This window comes from Filicampus tigris, chromosome 5, assembly GCF_054856515.1.
Source record: "Filicampus tigris isolate MCC_2025a chromosome 5, RoL_Ftig_1.0, whole genome shotgun sequence".
In the NCBI taxonomy this organism is placed as follows: domain Eukaryota; kingdom Metazoa; phylum Chordata; class Actinopteri; order Syngnathiformes; family Syngnathidae; genus Filicampus; species Filicampus tigris.
In genome coordinates, this window is record NC_141221.1 from 19,776,622 (window position 1) to 19,791,788 (window position 15,167).

Sequence of the window (15,167 nt, forward strand, 5' to 3'; positions counted from 1 at the left end):
CTTAAACGAAAATAACGACTATTCTATTCTATTCTATTCTATTATATTCTACTCTATTCTATTCTATTCTATTCTATTCTATTCTATTCTATTCTGATGTATTGACTCCAGGTCACTAGTATGAAAATAAATTGTTCATGCATTGTTGTATTCCTTCCTTCATTGACAAATACAGGAACTGACTGAAGGTGGAATTTCTCAAACAATAGGCCAAATTAAACAGACATCTGCAGAACAACAGTTTAAAGATATCTTTAAAGGAATACAGACTTGTACATTTTCCCACAAACAATATTCTGTCTAGTGAAAAATGCATTGTTTTATTTTATTTACATAATAAATTTTATTTTTTGATTCAAGCAAAACAAAATGAATGTGCTTGTTTTGTGCAGCCCTGAATTGATACAGTTGTACTACAGACAATGTGATCGATATTGAATGTGTGTGCACCTATTTTCATTCTGTATTGTAAAATCATATCAAGTGATTATGTTTGAAGGAAGTTGATTCATATCTCTCAGGAGAACAAAAACATACCTGTGAAACATGCCTGTGTTAAACTTTTGAAGCTTCACTTGGACAGTTCTCAAGGGAAATGCACAAGGAAATACACAAGTTTTGTATTATACGAGCCCTTTTAAATACATGCATGACATTTGTATTGCATTTGTATTTATGACATTCATTCATTGCAAGTATCAGTGTCCAGGTATATGAAACAGTATGCATTATTCTTTCTAAACATCTGCATTCAAAGCCCACAGCACTGTCACGATCTACAGTAAAAAAAAGACAATATAATGGTTATTGACCAACTTCAGATATAATAATGCTGAAATTTAATTCACACTATAAGAGATGTATTAATTAAATTGATTATTGTGGTTGTACTTTGCAGTGGTATTGAAATACATATAGCTATGCTGAAATGTTTTTCTAATAGTGTACTTATTTACAAATAATCTATAATATATAATAATGTATATGTTGTACAGTTCTTAAAAGTTCTAAAGCAAACTATACAGATATTAAAAACGTGGTTGAATTAAGAATCTCAGACCTGATCAAAACCTAGCAATTTTATCTTTAAGAGCTCTTGTACTGGCACACATGTAACATTAAGTTTTCGGCGCGTGTATAATGAATACATAATACAAAATATAACGCGCATGAGAAAACCAGAAAGTGAGAAACACACTGTCTCTTCAAGATGACTAAATTCTGGTTTAATGCGGGGTTGACGCGGTGCTTATTGGAAGCAAACGTACGGTGCAATATTTAAGGATTCTTGTTAAAAAAAAAAAGCCCACATATTGAACTGTGTGTGAAGTTTGTGGTCGAGCACATGCAAACAGAAGAGGCTGCAGGGCCGTTTAAATGCAGTAATGAACAAGCTGTTCCACACGATTAGGAAATAATCCGCGTGTCAGTGTCATCTTTCTTATGCTAAGTGGCTGTCTTTGAAGGCGGATCTTTGGCAGGTTGGACCGGGACCAGCTCAGACAAGCGCTGCCACTAAACGCATCATCAGCCCGCCTCCCAGGAGCACAGCCATTCCACATTAGTTGTGGCAGACGCGTGATTTTATCACCGAGGATGTTTATTTGAGTCGGACGTCACTGTGACCAACCGGGGGAGAAAAAAAGAGCTGGGGAGGCGCTCTACTTGTAGTGTGAGTGAGGCTCTTCCAACTTTTTGCGCTGGGACGGAAAGCACGCCGCTGCTAGACAACGTCGGACGGAAAAGTCGCATGAAACGAGGGGATTCCGACTTTTGCAGTGATTTCTCTTGGAATGCGCGGCCAAAGCGATTTTTTTATGCACACATTTGAGGCTTTTGGAGATTAACGCGATGGAATGACTGAACCCGCATGCTGCAACTCTTGAATCACAAACAGCGCGCCCGACAGCATGGGCTGCAACGCACGCTTCCTTCTGCAAAACTCTATTTTTGGACCAGTGCGGGATTTATGTTTTTATTGAAGTTTGGTGGGCAAGGTGGTCTTGCAACATTAAGCTGTGTAAGTTCAGCCACTCTGATCTGGTTTCATAAAACGTGTATAAGATAACCAATGATGGACAGTTTTTTCATTGTTTTTCAACTCAAGTAGTAAGGATGTGTTCAACTGCAATCCTGAACCTCACGCTGTTCATTTTGCTGGTGCTGTGCATCACCGAAGGCTCAGCCATTAGCTCCATTGACCCAGACTGGCCAGGAGAGGGGAAATGTCAACAAATCAGCATCCCCCTGTGTAAGGACATTGGCTACAACATGACTCGCATGCCAAATCTCATGGGGCACGACAACCAAAAAGAAGCGGCCATGAAACTGCAAGAATTTGCAACGCTGATCCAGTTTGGATGCCACAGCCATCTCAATTTTTTTCTTTGTTCGCTTTATGCCCCCATGTGCACCGAGCAGGTGTCCAACCCCATCCCCGCTTGCAGAGTAATGTGTGAACAGGTCAAAGTGAAGTGCTCACCTATTTTGGAACAGTTCAACTTCCCCTGGCCGGACTCGCTGGACTGCTCACGGCTACCCACCAAAAACGACCCCAACTACCTCTGCATGGAGGCGCCCAACAACGGCTCGGACGAGCCTCCCAAAGTCTCGCACACCCAGCCACCAGATTTCAGACTGCATCGCCCCCTGAATGGAGCAGACCTGCACCCGAAGGACACCGGCAGCAGGAAGACATGCAGCAACCCTGGCAAGTTCCACTATGTTGAGAAAAGCGAGTCGTGTGCCCCGAAATGTTACCCCAAAGTGGATGTGTACTGGACTCAAGGCGACAAGCAGTTCTCCTTGGTATGGATCGCCATCTGGTCCATCCTGTGCTTTGTCTCCAGCGCTTTCACCGTGCTCACTTTCCTCATTGACCCCCAGCGCTTCAAATACCCAGAGAGGCCCATCATCTTCCTCTCTATGTCCTACTGTGTTTACTCTGTGGGCTACCTCGTCCGACTTTTCGTGGGAGCTGACAAAATCGCCTGTGACAGAGACAACGGGGTCCAGTATGTCATCCAGGAGGGCCTGGAGAGCACCGGCTGCACTATTGTGTTCCTGATCCTGTATTACTTTGGCATGGCAAGCTCCCTTTGGTGGGTTATCTTGACCCTCACGTGGTTTCTGGCCGCTGGCAAGAAGTGGGGTCACGAAGCCATCGAGGCCAACAGCAGCTACTTCCACCTAGCGGCGTGGGCCATCCCAGCCGTGAAGACCATCATGATCCTGGTGATGAGGAAGGTGGCGGGAGATGAGCTGACGGGTGTGTGCTATGTGGGCAGCATGGACGTCAAAGCGCTCACTGGCTTTGTGCTCATTCCTCTCTCCTGCTACCTTATCACGGGCACTTCCTTTCTCCTGTCCGGCTTTGTGGCCCTCTTCAACATCAGGAAGATCATGAAAACAGAAGGGGAGAACACAGACAAGCTGGAGAAATTGATGGTTCGCATCGGGGTCTTTTCTGTGCTTTACACCGTCCCGGCCACATGTGTCATCGCTTGCTACTTCTATGAGCGACTCAACATGGACTACTGGCGCATGCTGGCTACGGAGGACAAGTGCAAGCACAACAGTGGACAGGAGTCTGAGTGCCTTTTGACGACGTCCATCCCCGCCGTTGAGGTCTTCATGGTGAAGGTCTTCATGTTGCTGGTGGTGGGCATCACCAGTGGCATGTGGATCTGGACCTCCAAGACCCTGCAGTCGTGGCAGAACGTGTTCAGCAGGAAACTACGGAAGAGAACGAGAAGGAAGGCAAGCAGCGTGTTCACCAGCAGCCGGCCATACATGAAACCTCACCCGTCTCTCAAAGGGCACACTACTAAGTATGAACCCACCCGGCCCCCTCCCACATGTGTATGAGCTGGCTCTCTTCCTGTGTATAGACCCCATAAAACACTTTGAAAACCCTTACCATGAGACATTTTATTCAAGAGCGCCATGATGTATTTATGCAAGCGGCACAGAATATCATGCAACGTGTTTGTTGTCGTCGTTGTTGTTGTCGTTGTATCTCAAGCAACAAGAGCTGCCTTTGTGAAAAAACAAACAAACTGCTTCTCGTCTGTTATCCTACTGAGGATCCTGGTGGAGAAAAAAAATGTGCTATTTCAATTATCAGAAAAGGAGTGGAATAACCAATTGAGCTGTGCCATGGGGTTATTTGAATAATGTGCAATAGATGTTTTGCCTCCACGCGACAAAAACACTTGTACTGTGGAAGATTACAAACGAAGAAAGGACCCCAGAGACAATGGAGGCAAATGGTCAGAGATGAGCGTTGTGTTTAGAGGCTTTTTAATGGAAATGGACCGGCAGTGTCATATATGTTTGAACTAGGGCGAGAACAGCTGTTGAAAAGCAGCCCAGACCTTCTCAACTGCCTTTTGTGAGGCAAATCCATGCTGTAAATTAATTAAGCACTCTGTATTGAAAAGTTGTTCATATGCGCTATTGATGTTTCAGTTGCCGTTTTATAGCACAAGAAAACATTTGTATGTATTTCTAAAACTGCAGATTTTATTAAAAAAAAAAAACGTTCTAGTTTTAAATGCTGGTCAACTTTGCATTGTGTTGCAGTTGAGTTGTTATTGCTATGGTCTATCATCCATTCATCCATTATCTACACCGCTTATCCTCACAAGGGTCGCTAGCTCCCACAAAAAAAAAAAAAAACGTTTTTGTTTTTGCAGCCTTTGCCATGGTTACACTAGCAGCTGAAAGAAGAGTCCAAATCATTTATCTTACTCTGTGCCGCTATGTCAAATGTTGCATATTTTGTTACAAATATTGATCTGTCACTAAAGAAAGAAGCAATATTTTATGATGCTACAACTAATCAAATATTAAATTACCGCTATTCACTCAGTGGCCGCAGCGTTGGGACCAGCTGCAATGACATTAGAAACAAGAGCTGTATCTAAAATTCTGCCTTACCAGGGACAATAATATGCAGTTTTAACTGGTGCCATCTGGACATTTTTAATGCAACTCTGCTTATTGTTGTACTTGTAGTTTGCAAGGTGCTGTGATGCGCTGTATCATACTGAGAACTGTTTTTGTATTTATATGCGGTATTTAGTTCAGACTTAGCTCTATGATTCGGAGTAGTCCTGCACCACCTCAAGCTCAAACTACAATGTATAAAATATTCAATGTATTATTAAAACCTCCAAAACTGAACATTATTATACTATATTTATAAAGGCCGATTTTTATAAAACTTTTTGTATTGGATTGTATCAGATTGTGCAGCTGTGGCCAAGTGAGTATACATTACTGTGTTTCTGTAAGATATTAAATTCGTTTTTAATCAATAAGGAAAGTTTTGTCATGCAGAGCTAATTTAATTCATTTTCAATAAACACATAGCGTTCAAACGATTGTTTTGTAAAATCGAAACGTGAAAGGTGAAGTGCTTTCGTTTAGAATGTTCATTTTCAACATTAATGTGCGTCCAACCTTGTGTGTGACTCCTGGTCCAGCACATACACAACTTGGTTTCAGCCCATTCTCGCCCTCCTCTCTTGAATGCGTTGGTGTGTATCAATGAAGGGGCTTGTTCAATAATCCAGCTCTCATTCAGTACAGGATTAGACAGTTTGAACGGGTTGACTTTGAAAAGAGGATTGCCGCAAAGCCAAAATACAAAATATCTGTCATCTCTTCCCTTCTTTATCAGCAAAGCATGGTGGCATTTCTAAAGACACATCTGGTTGGGTTTTAAAACAGCTATTATTGAGCGAATATGTTCCTAGCATTAAGAGTAAACAGAGATGTTGTGAATTCGAGGTGCATGCTCTAAGAACTACAACACACATTAAATCACTTAATATTCTAGGAAAAAAATGCATGTGAAAAAAAAAATTGGGGCATTTAGAAAAAAACTCTTACAGCATTACTCATTTCAAATCTATTGTATGTGAGCGTTTAAAGCTTATGTTGCATGCAGTCCTGTTTTTGGTACAAGAGAGTTTCAGAAACCACATAATGCTTTTTATTCCTGAGGGCATTCAAGTGCCTGCATCAACCCAACCTGTTTTTACAGTCAAAAGCACATGACTCACAACCCCAATGTGGCTGAATCAAAGTACAGCAGTGCCTATTGATACTGTAACTTGGCGGGAGGTGGGGTGGGGGCTTTAGGAGAAAAGGTGAGCTCTTCTGAGAGCTTCTACGAAGGCCACCTGGATAAGAGCCCCCAAGGTGTCTAGGAAGGCTGTAAATATAAGTGACGGTTAGCGCGCCCCCCCTCCAGGGTTCCTTCATCCATGTAGGCTTCACTTTTTTTCTTCTCTCTTCAAAGGGAAGAAATTCTGCTCAGAGCAATGGCAAAAGTATTGCTGTTGAGAAAGGTTTTCTTTTTTCTTTTTTTCTTTTTTTTCAAAAGGGGGCTGTCACAGTGTGTACTGTATGTCTTGGTGAATTGAATTTTGAAGTCTAGACCTTATTTTATTAGATCAGATGTACTTAAACATCCATGCAAAATGTTTCCCCCCCGACATTTTCTTTCACTCATATTGGTCATTACATTTTTATTTCTGAATGCTTAAACTCTAACAGTGAATCTATTGCAATACCACTCACTGAGTTTGCAAACCTAAAAGCACAAACGCTGCTTTGTACTGAGTTTGCAAATTTATAACACACATCTCACTGCTTTATATCCAATGTTCAAATGATCAACACACTCCTTAAAACTATACACAAAATACATCTACATCGTGTTGTCCCTCTGAGTCATTCCTTGATTGATTGCATGGTCCACTATTGTTGCTATAATGTCATCAGTAATTATATTTCTTACTCTTCTTCCTCCTTCACTTTCTTGTCCTCCTCCTCGTCTCTCTTTTGCTTCTCCACCTCCATATCTTCATCCTCGGCCTCCCTTTATTCTCACTCTTCCTGCTCCCTCCATTGTACTTCCCACGGCAGCTTACCTGTGGCTTATTTATAGCGCTCAGGCTGATTGCAAAGTGAATTAATCATCTACAGTTTTCTCCTGTGACTGTGTAGCCAGACTGTTGGCAGAGTAGTGTAAATAAATGTGTATAGTTTTGCAAGGAGTGTGTTGATCGTTTGGACATTGAGTGTAATGCAGTGAGTTGTGTGTTACAAATGTGCAAACTCAGTAAAAAGCAGTCTTTGCGCTTTTGGTTTTGGAAACTCTGCGAGTGGTTTTGCAACAGGCATTAATAGTTTTAGAAATTGTGCTACAAGAATCAATGTTAGGGTTTAAGCATTCAGAAAAAAAAAACTGTAATTCAGACCATGAAGGAAATAGACACAACAAATACTCTTGTGCAAAAGTCAGACTGGCAAAGTAGCTTCACCAGTTCTTTGAACTGTGCCACTGCGTCGTCAGTGAATAGACACACCTATTTTCCGCTGTGTGTTGCCATAGTATATAAGGCTGTGTAAATTGCCTTTGTCTGCTTCTGTTGCAAGCAGCCATAAAGTTCGCTGACACAGACAGTGACGTAAATCACGCTGCTGGGATGACTGGCGTCTGAGGCAGCTCCTCTTTGATCAGACTTTTTGGGAACGCCCTTCGTCCTCATCCTCAGCTGCTACAAAAGCACCTGTTTACTAGTTCAAGCCTGTCTGATTTTGCAAAGCTGTTCCGAGCCTCTCAATGTCATAGACTTATACATGACACGCAGACATACACACAAAGGAATTTGACTAGCGCTTGGGGGTGGGCGGATGACTTCTTTGAGCATATGTGCTGCTAATGTGCTCGGCCATACTCTTCTTCACGCTTGTCTTTAGAGACAGCTGATCTTAATGTAATTCTGTCGCCTTTCAGAAAGTTCTTCCTGATTTAGAGTCAGAAGAAGAGACAGAAAAGAGTTGGTGCATCAAATAAAATGGTTTGTTTTCTCGCTGAAGAGCTATTTGTAACTTGGAGAAAGATGGGCATAGAAAAACTAGAGTTAGAGGAGCAAGTTTCATAGACCCAAAGAGTTATCAAAGAATGCAATGAAAGCTCCCTCACATCCCTCAAGTTCTTCTGGTGCACAAATCCAGATTTCAGAGGATTATGGTTCAAGCATGTGTGGGTGGCCTTCATCTTCAGAACTGATCTGTATAGCAACGAATCAAGGGCAACACAAGTACTGTATACATGCCCGATGTGCTGCTACAGCTGTGCCTAATAGTACCCAGAAACACACACACACCCCCCCCCCCCCCCCCACACACACACGCCTCAGTGTGCCTCGTTGCTCATCTACTGTTGAAGGTGAGAGCAATTACATAAAAACGGGCAACAATGAGATCTCCTCGTTTAAGTAGGGGGCAGGGAATTTTTTCAAAAGCATAATGAACTGCCTTGCGGGCACTCTGTTGATCAAACAAGTGTTTGATAGTGGCTTTGGTTTGAAAGACGACTGAATATATTTATTTGCATGTGCTGACTTTGAGGAGAAGATCAGGCAGATTAGTGTTAACTGATGGAGACCTGCGCAAACGGACCCTCCCCCTGCATACAAGCGGGCCAGCGACACACTTCCTCCGAGGACCAGTTAGTCAGGCTGAATAAAACATCAATACGCCGGCAAGTTCTGCTACTTTCCACTACGAGCCAGACGATGCCTTTTCATAGCTCGTAAGACTAATGTGTCCCCTTTAGATACATGCTATATATGCTTACGTGTACAGCAAGGCCAAAAAGTACACAGAAACTTTCATTGGTCATCTGGAACAACTGAGTGGGTTGTCTTTTTTTTTTTTTTTTTTTTTTTTTGTCAGAACAACTCGCCGGAAACCGTTGGAACTCCACACTACATATAGTGCACAGTATTTGTATTAATCTGCCAAAACAACAAGCCCACTTTCACTTTCTAATGTGATCCAATACAAGAGATTGTATAAATAATTAGGTCTTTACAAATTGTCAGACTCAGCCCTGACACCATTAGAGATGGAGGGATTAATTAAAAAAATGTTGAGGAATGTAGTTTGTAGTAGTATACAACTGTTCTGCATCATTGAGAGGGTGTTTCAAAAACGGTTACAGAAAGAAGGTTTTGAAATACAAGGTGTCCCAAAAACTGACTATACATTATGCTTCAATTTTGAGATGTGTTGCCATCAGCTTTTGACAGCTTAGGCTTTGCCTTTTTTGTAAGCATTTCACTCCCTTGCCCATGGCTCGCCAAGTGACATTGGAGCAGCATTGCAAAAATGCTGCCTGGCAAGAATTTTGTCTGTTCCTGACTGAAGTTCAGCGCCAGTTTGACAAGCTTCATGACCATCACACAGCTTCAACGAGTAGTACATTTTATGCTATCCCTAGAATGTTCTTCGAAACAGGATCCGTTGTTGACAAACCACATGGCAGAACTACTGCCACCACTGTTGAAAACAAAAACAACAAACTCCAACTGCAGGTGTTCACGCAAAGCCAGGGAAAGTCTTTCCAGCGGGCTTCATGGAATTCAGCATCAACAAAAGGTCAATTCAGAGGATGCTTCAGAGAGCGATAAAAGTTTACTTGCATTGAATACACGTTGTTCAAAGACTTTAAGCAGAAGATTATGATGCTAATGAAGACCCTGTACAGTTTTTAAAGGGATGTCAACCCAAACATATTTTTTCCAGAATATGTTCTATGCAAGCCCACTAGTCTAAATACTGCATTCTGATGAATGTTTCATTTATGGAATATAGCAAAATCCCCTCATTTTTAGCCATCTCAGCGGGTGGCCATTTTGTCACTTTCGTCAAATGAAAATGACATCACAGTTGCTCAGGCTTCAGGTAATGAACAATAATAGCTCACCTGGTTTCTGAAGTTGAGCCATGATTGGTCATTATCTGAGCCCTGAGCAACTGTGATGTCATTTTCAGTCGACGTAAGTGACAAAATGGCCGCCCCCTGAGATGGCTATATTTTGCTGCTTAACTCATATTTCACAAACGCAATATTAATCAGAATGCCTTGTTTCAACTAGTGGGATTGCATAGAACATATTCTTGAAAAAAAAAAATTGGGGGTTGACTTCCACTTTAAAGAGCCTTTTTTTTTTGTAGTTTGATACGACTAAATGCTATTCGTTTAGCTTTATTTTCAAAACCTAGGCAATCACGTCCATTAAACTTTAGGTAGCATTTGATAGCCTTGAGTTTCAATGACAGATAGCATCATTCTACAGATGCATGTATAAAAAGCAAGTTGGTTATGAGGCGAGAGAATCGAGGACGGCGCTTCAGCATTATCTGCTACCTTCGTAAACCGCTCGACAAAATGATGGCAATCATGTTGATGATGAATAATCTTCTATTTAGGGGTTGTAGAAACCAATCCTATGCAGACAAAAATAACCATCTCAGTTCATATTCTCAATACATTATTATACACATATTTATAGAGCGACTTGACATGAAATCACAATCATGTGTGTAATTGCATTCAAAAATGAGAGCAAATCTGTGCGCATGTGCCTGCATGCTGTGCTTGTGACTGCCAGCCAGTGACAGAATTGATGGTGACATAGGGAGAGCGAGCACAAAAGACAGTCTACACGTGCACGCATTTTTAAAAATCTATTTTATATGGGTTTTTTTGATAGTGAGAGTGTAAAGACGGTCATGAGCTAGGGAAGGATGCACAGGAGGAGAGATCGATGGCGGATCTCCCAGTGATTGTGAACACTGCTGAGAGAACGTGCCTGCGGTTCAAACACACGCTCAGCAAACTAAACAAAGAGTCATGTCGCAGAGGGAGATCACATGAAAGGAAATAACACAAATCAACTGTCACATAAACTTGGGCACAACGTGTTGGCTGAATAAATGGAATGCAGACGTTTGAGATTCACTCGAGGCAATGGACAGTGACAAACCGCCATTGATTAAATTATTGATTTATTGTTATCCAGTCAACAAAACACTGCAAACAAACAAAATCATCAACAATATCACCTATATATAAAAAAAAAAAAAAAGCACTTTGATTGACCAGCAGGCACTGCGGTAGGCCATGTTTGTATATAATTATCATTCCACACCTGAAACAGTGGAGACAATGAACAATGCCGTGTATCTAGTCTACTTTTTGTCGACAAGTCTTTACAGAAATAAGAATAAAGCATTCCAAACCACCCAGGGAATGTGCACTCAGTTTGATTTGTTCTGTCGTGACATTGCCTTCACACTGTACATTTTTATTTGTACTGCTGCATTTAACAAAGTGAACACTTATTCATTTGCAAAAACAAAAGAAAACAGCAAATAAAATAGAACAGAATACAATTTATTGTCCTTGTTGCAGAAACAACAGCACTGTCAAAATGTACTTGTGTAAAATATACTATATTATCATACATTAGACATAGAATCTTCAGTGGTTCCCATAGAAAATTCATTTATTTTTCAAAAGTAGAAAACACAAGACATTTAATTAAAGTGGAAGTCAACCCAAACATACTGTTTCAAAAATATGTTCTATGCAGGCCCACTAGTTAAAACAAAGCATTCTGATCAATATTGCATTTGTGGAATACAAATTAATCCACTAGTTTTTAGCCATCTCTCTGATTGGCTATTTTTGGAAATATATTTTTTCAAGAATAACGGATGGTTTCATGTTCTATGTAGGCCCACTAGTCTAGACACGGCATTCTGATTAATATTGCGTATGTGGAATATGAGAAAGCCACCTGTTTTTAGCTAGCTAAGGCGGTGGCCATTTTGTCACTTCTGTCGACTGAAAATGACATCACAGTCTCTCAGGGCTCAGGTAATGACCAATCATAGCACAGCTTCAGAAAACAGGTGAGCTGTGACTCGCTATAGGAGTAACACCCTACCAATAGAGTTAATGAAATGGCGAATGATTTTAAAATCCCAGCATGACATTTTAGAAGGCGCGAAAAGTGAACGTCTCCCAAGAAAAAAACATCTGCTTTAATTCAGAGTTTTTGACGATGCTTTACATTTCTCTATTACTGCACAATAGCAGCAAATCACTGTAACTGGCAACTGCATTATTCTGCTATCCACTGTTATTCACAGTATTTTTTTTTTTTACTCATTCAATTAATTTTACTGCATCATCGCCTGACAATTCTCCATGATCAATGAAGACACAGCTGTGTGTCTAACACTACCCTTTGTAACGAACCCTAGCCACCTACCACAAACAGTATTTGGGGGCACTTTACATTGGAAACACAATAAAACCAAGACAGTCCCGAGATATGCCACACTGCTCATAGGACCACACCTTTGCAACCTAAACCCCGACCGCGTGATCAACATCAAATTAAACCACAATACTGCTTGAATGAAATTGGTCTTTAATCAGCTACCGTATCCGTCAGTATCCACTTACTCAAGTCAAGTGTTTTAAAAGCCATATTGTAACACTTATGCTCTTTGTCAGATGGCTTTCAGGTTGTCATGAGCGCCGCATTGTCTTTCATGTCCTTTTTTTCAAGTAAATACAAACTGGCAGGCAGAAAACGAAAATGTTTTAACATACAGAATTCCAAGATAATGTCTTGAGTTTGCTTTGAGCTTGCTTAACACGGCCACAGGACTTGAAGCAATTTAAGATCAGGACTGAGGCACATTCTGACTTTACAGTCGTGTTAGGCTATCTGATCCCAGTGCATGTGATCATTTGAGCACTAAAACAAGTGGATTGCAATGACACAAGACTACAGTTGCCTCAACACCAGTGGCGGGCCAGAATGTCTGGTGCTGATAAGAATCAGGCCAATGGTAGCTGGCCTACTTATCTACACATACGGACAAAATTGTCTGTATCCTTCCGTTGAAGAAAGAAAAGTTTGTTAGGGTCGCTGAAGAAAGTTACATAAATATTTATTGCTAATTGGTGAAAAACTAATGTTTGTGGTCAATCAAGCTACTGGAACATTGGTGGTACCATTAACCTCATGTTTTGTTGCACATTTTGAGGCAATCACTGTAATCAGATAGTTTCTGTAATGCTCTGAGACTTGTGCAACTGTCAGCAGGTATCTTGGCCCACTCCTCATAAGCAAAATGCGCTACAGGTTTGATGAGTATCCTCTACAGACTGCATGTATCAGCTCCATTCTACAGACATTCATTCATTCATTCATTATCCATACCGCTTATCCTCACAAGGGTCGCGGTTGCGTACTGGAGTCTATCCCAGCTGTCTTCGGGCAGTAGGCGGGGGACACCCTGGATTGGTTGCCAGCCAATCGCAGGGCACAAAGAGACAAACATCCGCACTCACAATCACACCTAGGGGCAATTTAGACAGTCCAATCAACTTACCATGCATGTTTTTGGAATATGGGAGGAAACCGGAGTACCCGGAGAAAACCCACGCAGGCACGGGGAGAACATGCAAACTCCACACAGGGAGGCCGGAGCCGGGATCGAACCCACGACTTCTGAACTGTGAGGCGGACGTGCTAACCAGCCGCCCAAAACAAAACCTTGTCTTCATTTATTTTATAAAAACACTTTTGCTCATAGGTCCACTGATAGTGTAGTGGTACACACGCCTGAGTTGTGTGCGGGCAGCGTGGGATCGATTCCCGCTCAGTGACAGTGTCTATGTGTGCCCTGCGACTGGCTGGCGACCAGTTCGGGGTGTAGTCTGCCTTCGCCCATTGACGGCTGGGATAGGCTCCAGCAACTCCCCGCGACCCTGTATAGGATAAGCGGTTTGGAAGATGACATGACATGACTTTTGCTCATTAAATAGTTGTAAGAAAACAATCAGCGCAAAATGTCTGGCATAATTCCTTGTTATACACTGTACCACGTATAAAATAAGAACATTCTTATTTTATACATGGTACAGTGTATAAAATAACAAGGCACCCTGCCTTATATTGCGTTCTCAAATCCTAAATGGCCATATTAGACATTAGGATTTTTTTTTAATGGGCAAAAGTGTTTTATAAAATAAATGAAGTCAAAGTTCTAATCATCTTTTTTTTCCTTTTTTTTCTTTTGCTGATCCGAAACACAATCCGATCTCTGACTCAAAATCCGTGACCGATCTGAACCGTGACTTATGTGATCCGTTGAACCACTAGTGAGTACCAAAGTCAATCTCCTGGTACTAATGTGAGTAGCCTAACCCATGAAAAAAAAGGATGTGCACCCCTGTTAATATGGGAATGTACAATGAATGTAAGCATTGTATGGACAAACAACATATAATAATTTTGGGGTGGAATAAACAAGTACAATTGATTCACAAAGATGTTATATATAATATAATAGATTAATAATACTTAAAATTAATAAATGATGAAATGAAAAATAGATAAAGAATACACACACAGCCTTACATTAACTACAAGTTCAAACAGATATGCATCATTTTTACTGTACAGGCAGTCGATATACTACACTTAAACTATAAATATAGTAAAGGGTAAGTGGACAAATATGTGAAAATGTTCTGCTGAACTGATTAAAGGTGAGCTCATTTTAAGCCTCAACTATGACATGTCTTGCTCTGTGTTTTACTCTTCAGTTGTCAAAGACGTTTCTGCCAAGGCAGAAAGCTCTTTGCCCTTGGCAACACATAGTGAATATTCTGATTGGATAACAATAGAATATTCTAAATGATAGATTAATAAATATATTATATATATATATATATATGTATATATATATATATATATATATGAAGTAATTGCAAATATCACTACTTTATCTTGAGGATCAATACTTAAAATTGAGCACTATGGATCGGAATATCAATATTTTGGTATCAATAGGCCCATCCCTCGTTGAAGGCAGTCAGGTCGGCCGTCCCCGCCGATTAGGTGTCCCTTATTTATTTTTCAGGGAGTTGGCAACCCTAATTCTGACCTTAACCAGAACATTGACTGCGTGTGAACATAGTCATTGTCACTTGCCAAAGCTCCAATTTTGTCTCATCTAGCCAAAGGACATTCCAAGAAGCTCCTCAAAGCTTTGTGGCTAGTCAATATGCATTTTTGTGAATTCCAGTCTTGTCAGTTTCAAATTTACAGTCTTGTCAGTTTCAATTTAAGTGACTCTTTCAGTGTTTTCTTTCTATAATGGAAGGGTACCAACAATTATGGTAGTAATTAGTGGCACACACTGTAGGAGATCACTTAAGGAAGGAAATGGCCTGACATGCCATTTGGGTTATTGCAAACCCAGCTACAGTA

At 41.0% G+C, this 15,167-nt stretch overlaps 1 protein-coding gene across 1 annotated transcript; it reads left to right on the forward strand.

Annotated features, from left to right (window-relative positions):
* Nucleotides 1-1,479: 1,479 nt before the first annotated feature.
* On the forward strand, nt 1,480-4,550 carry fzd10 (frizzled class receptor 10). Its single transcript, XM_086031700.1, has one exon. It carries the CDS (start codon nt 2,116-2,118, stop codon nt 3,865-3,867), a length of 1,752 nt encoding a protein of 583 aa, XP_085887826.1. The 5' UTR covers nt 1,480-2,115; the 3' UTR covers nt 3,868-4,550.
* Nucleotides 4,551-15,167: the final 10,617 nt, after the last annotated feature.

Excerpts from the sequence above, each read along its gene's own strand:
- fzd10 (XM_086031700.1), top strand. The coding sequence starts at position 2,116 with ATGTGTTCAACTGCAATCCTGAACCTCACGCTGTTCATTTTGCTGGTG.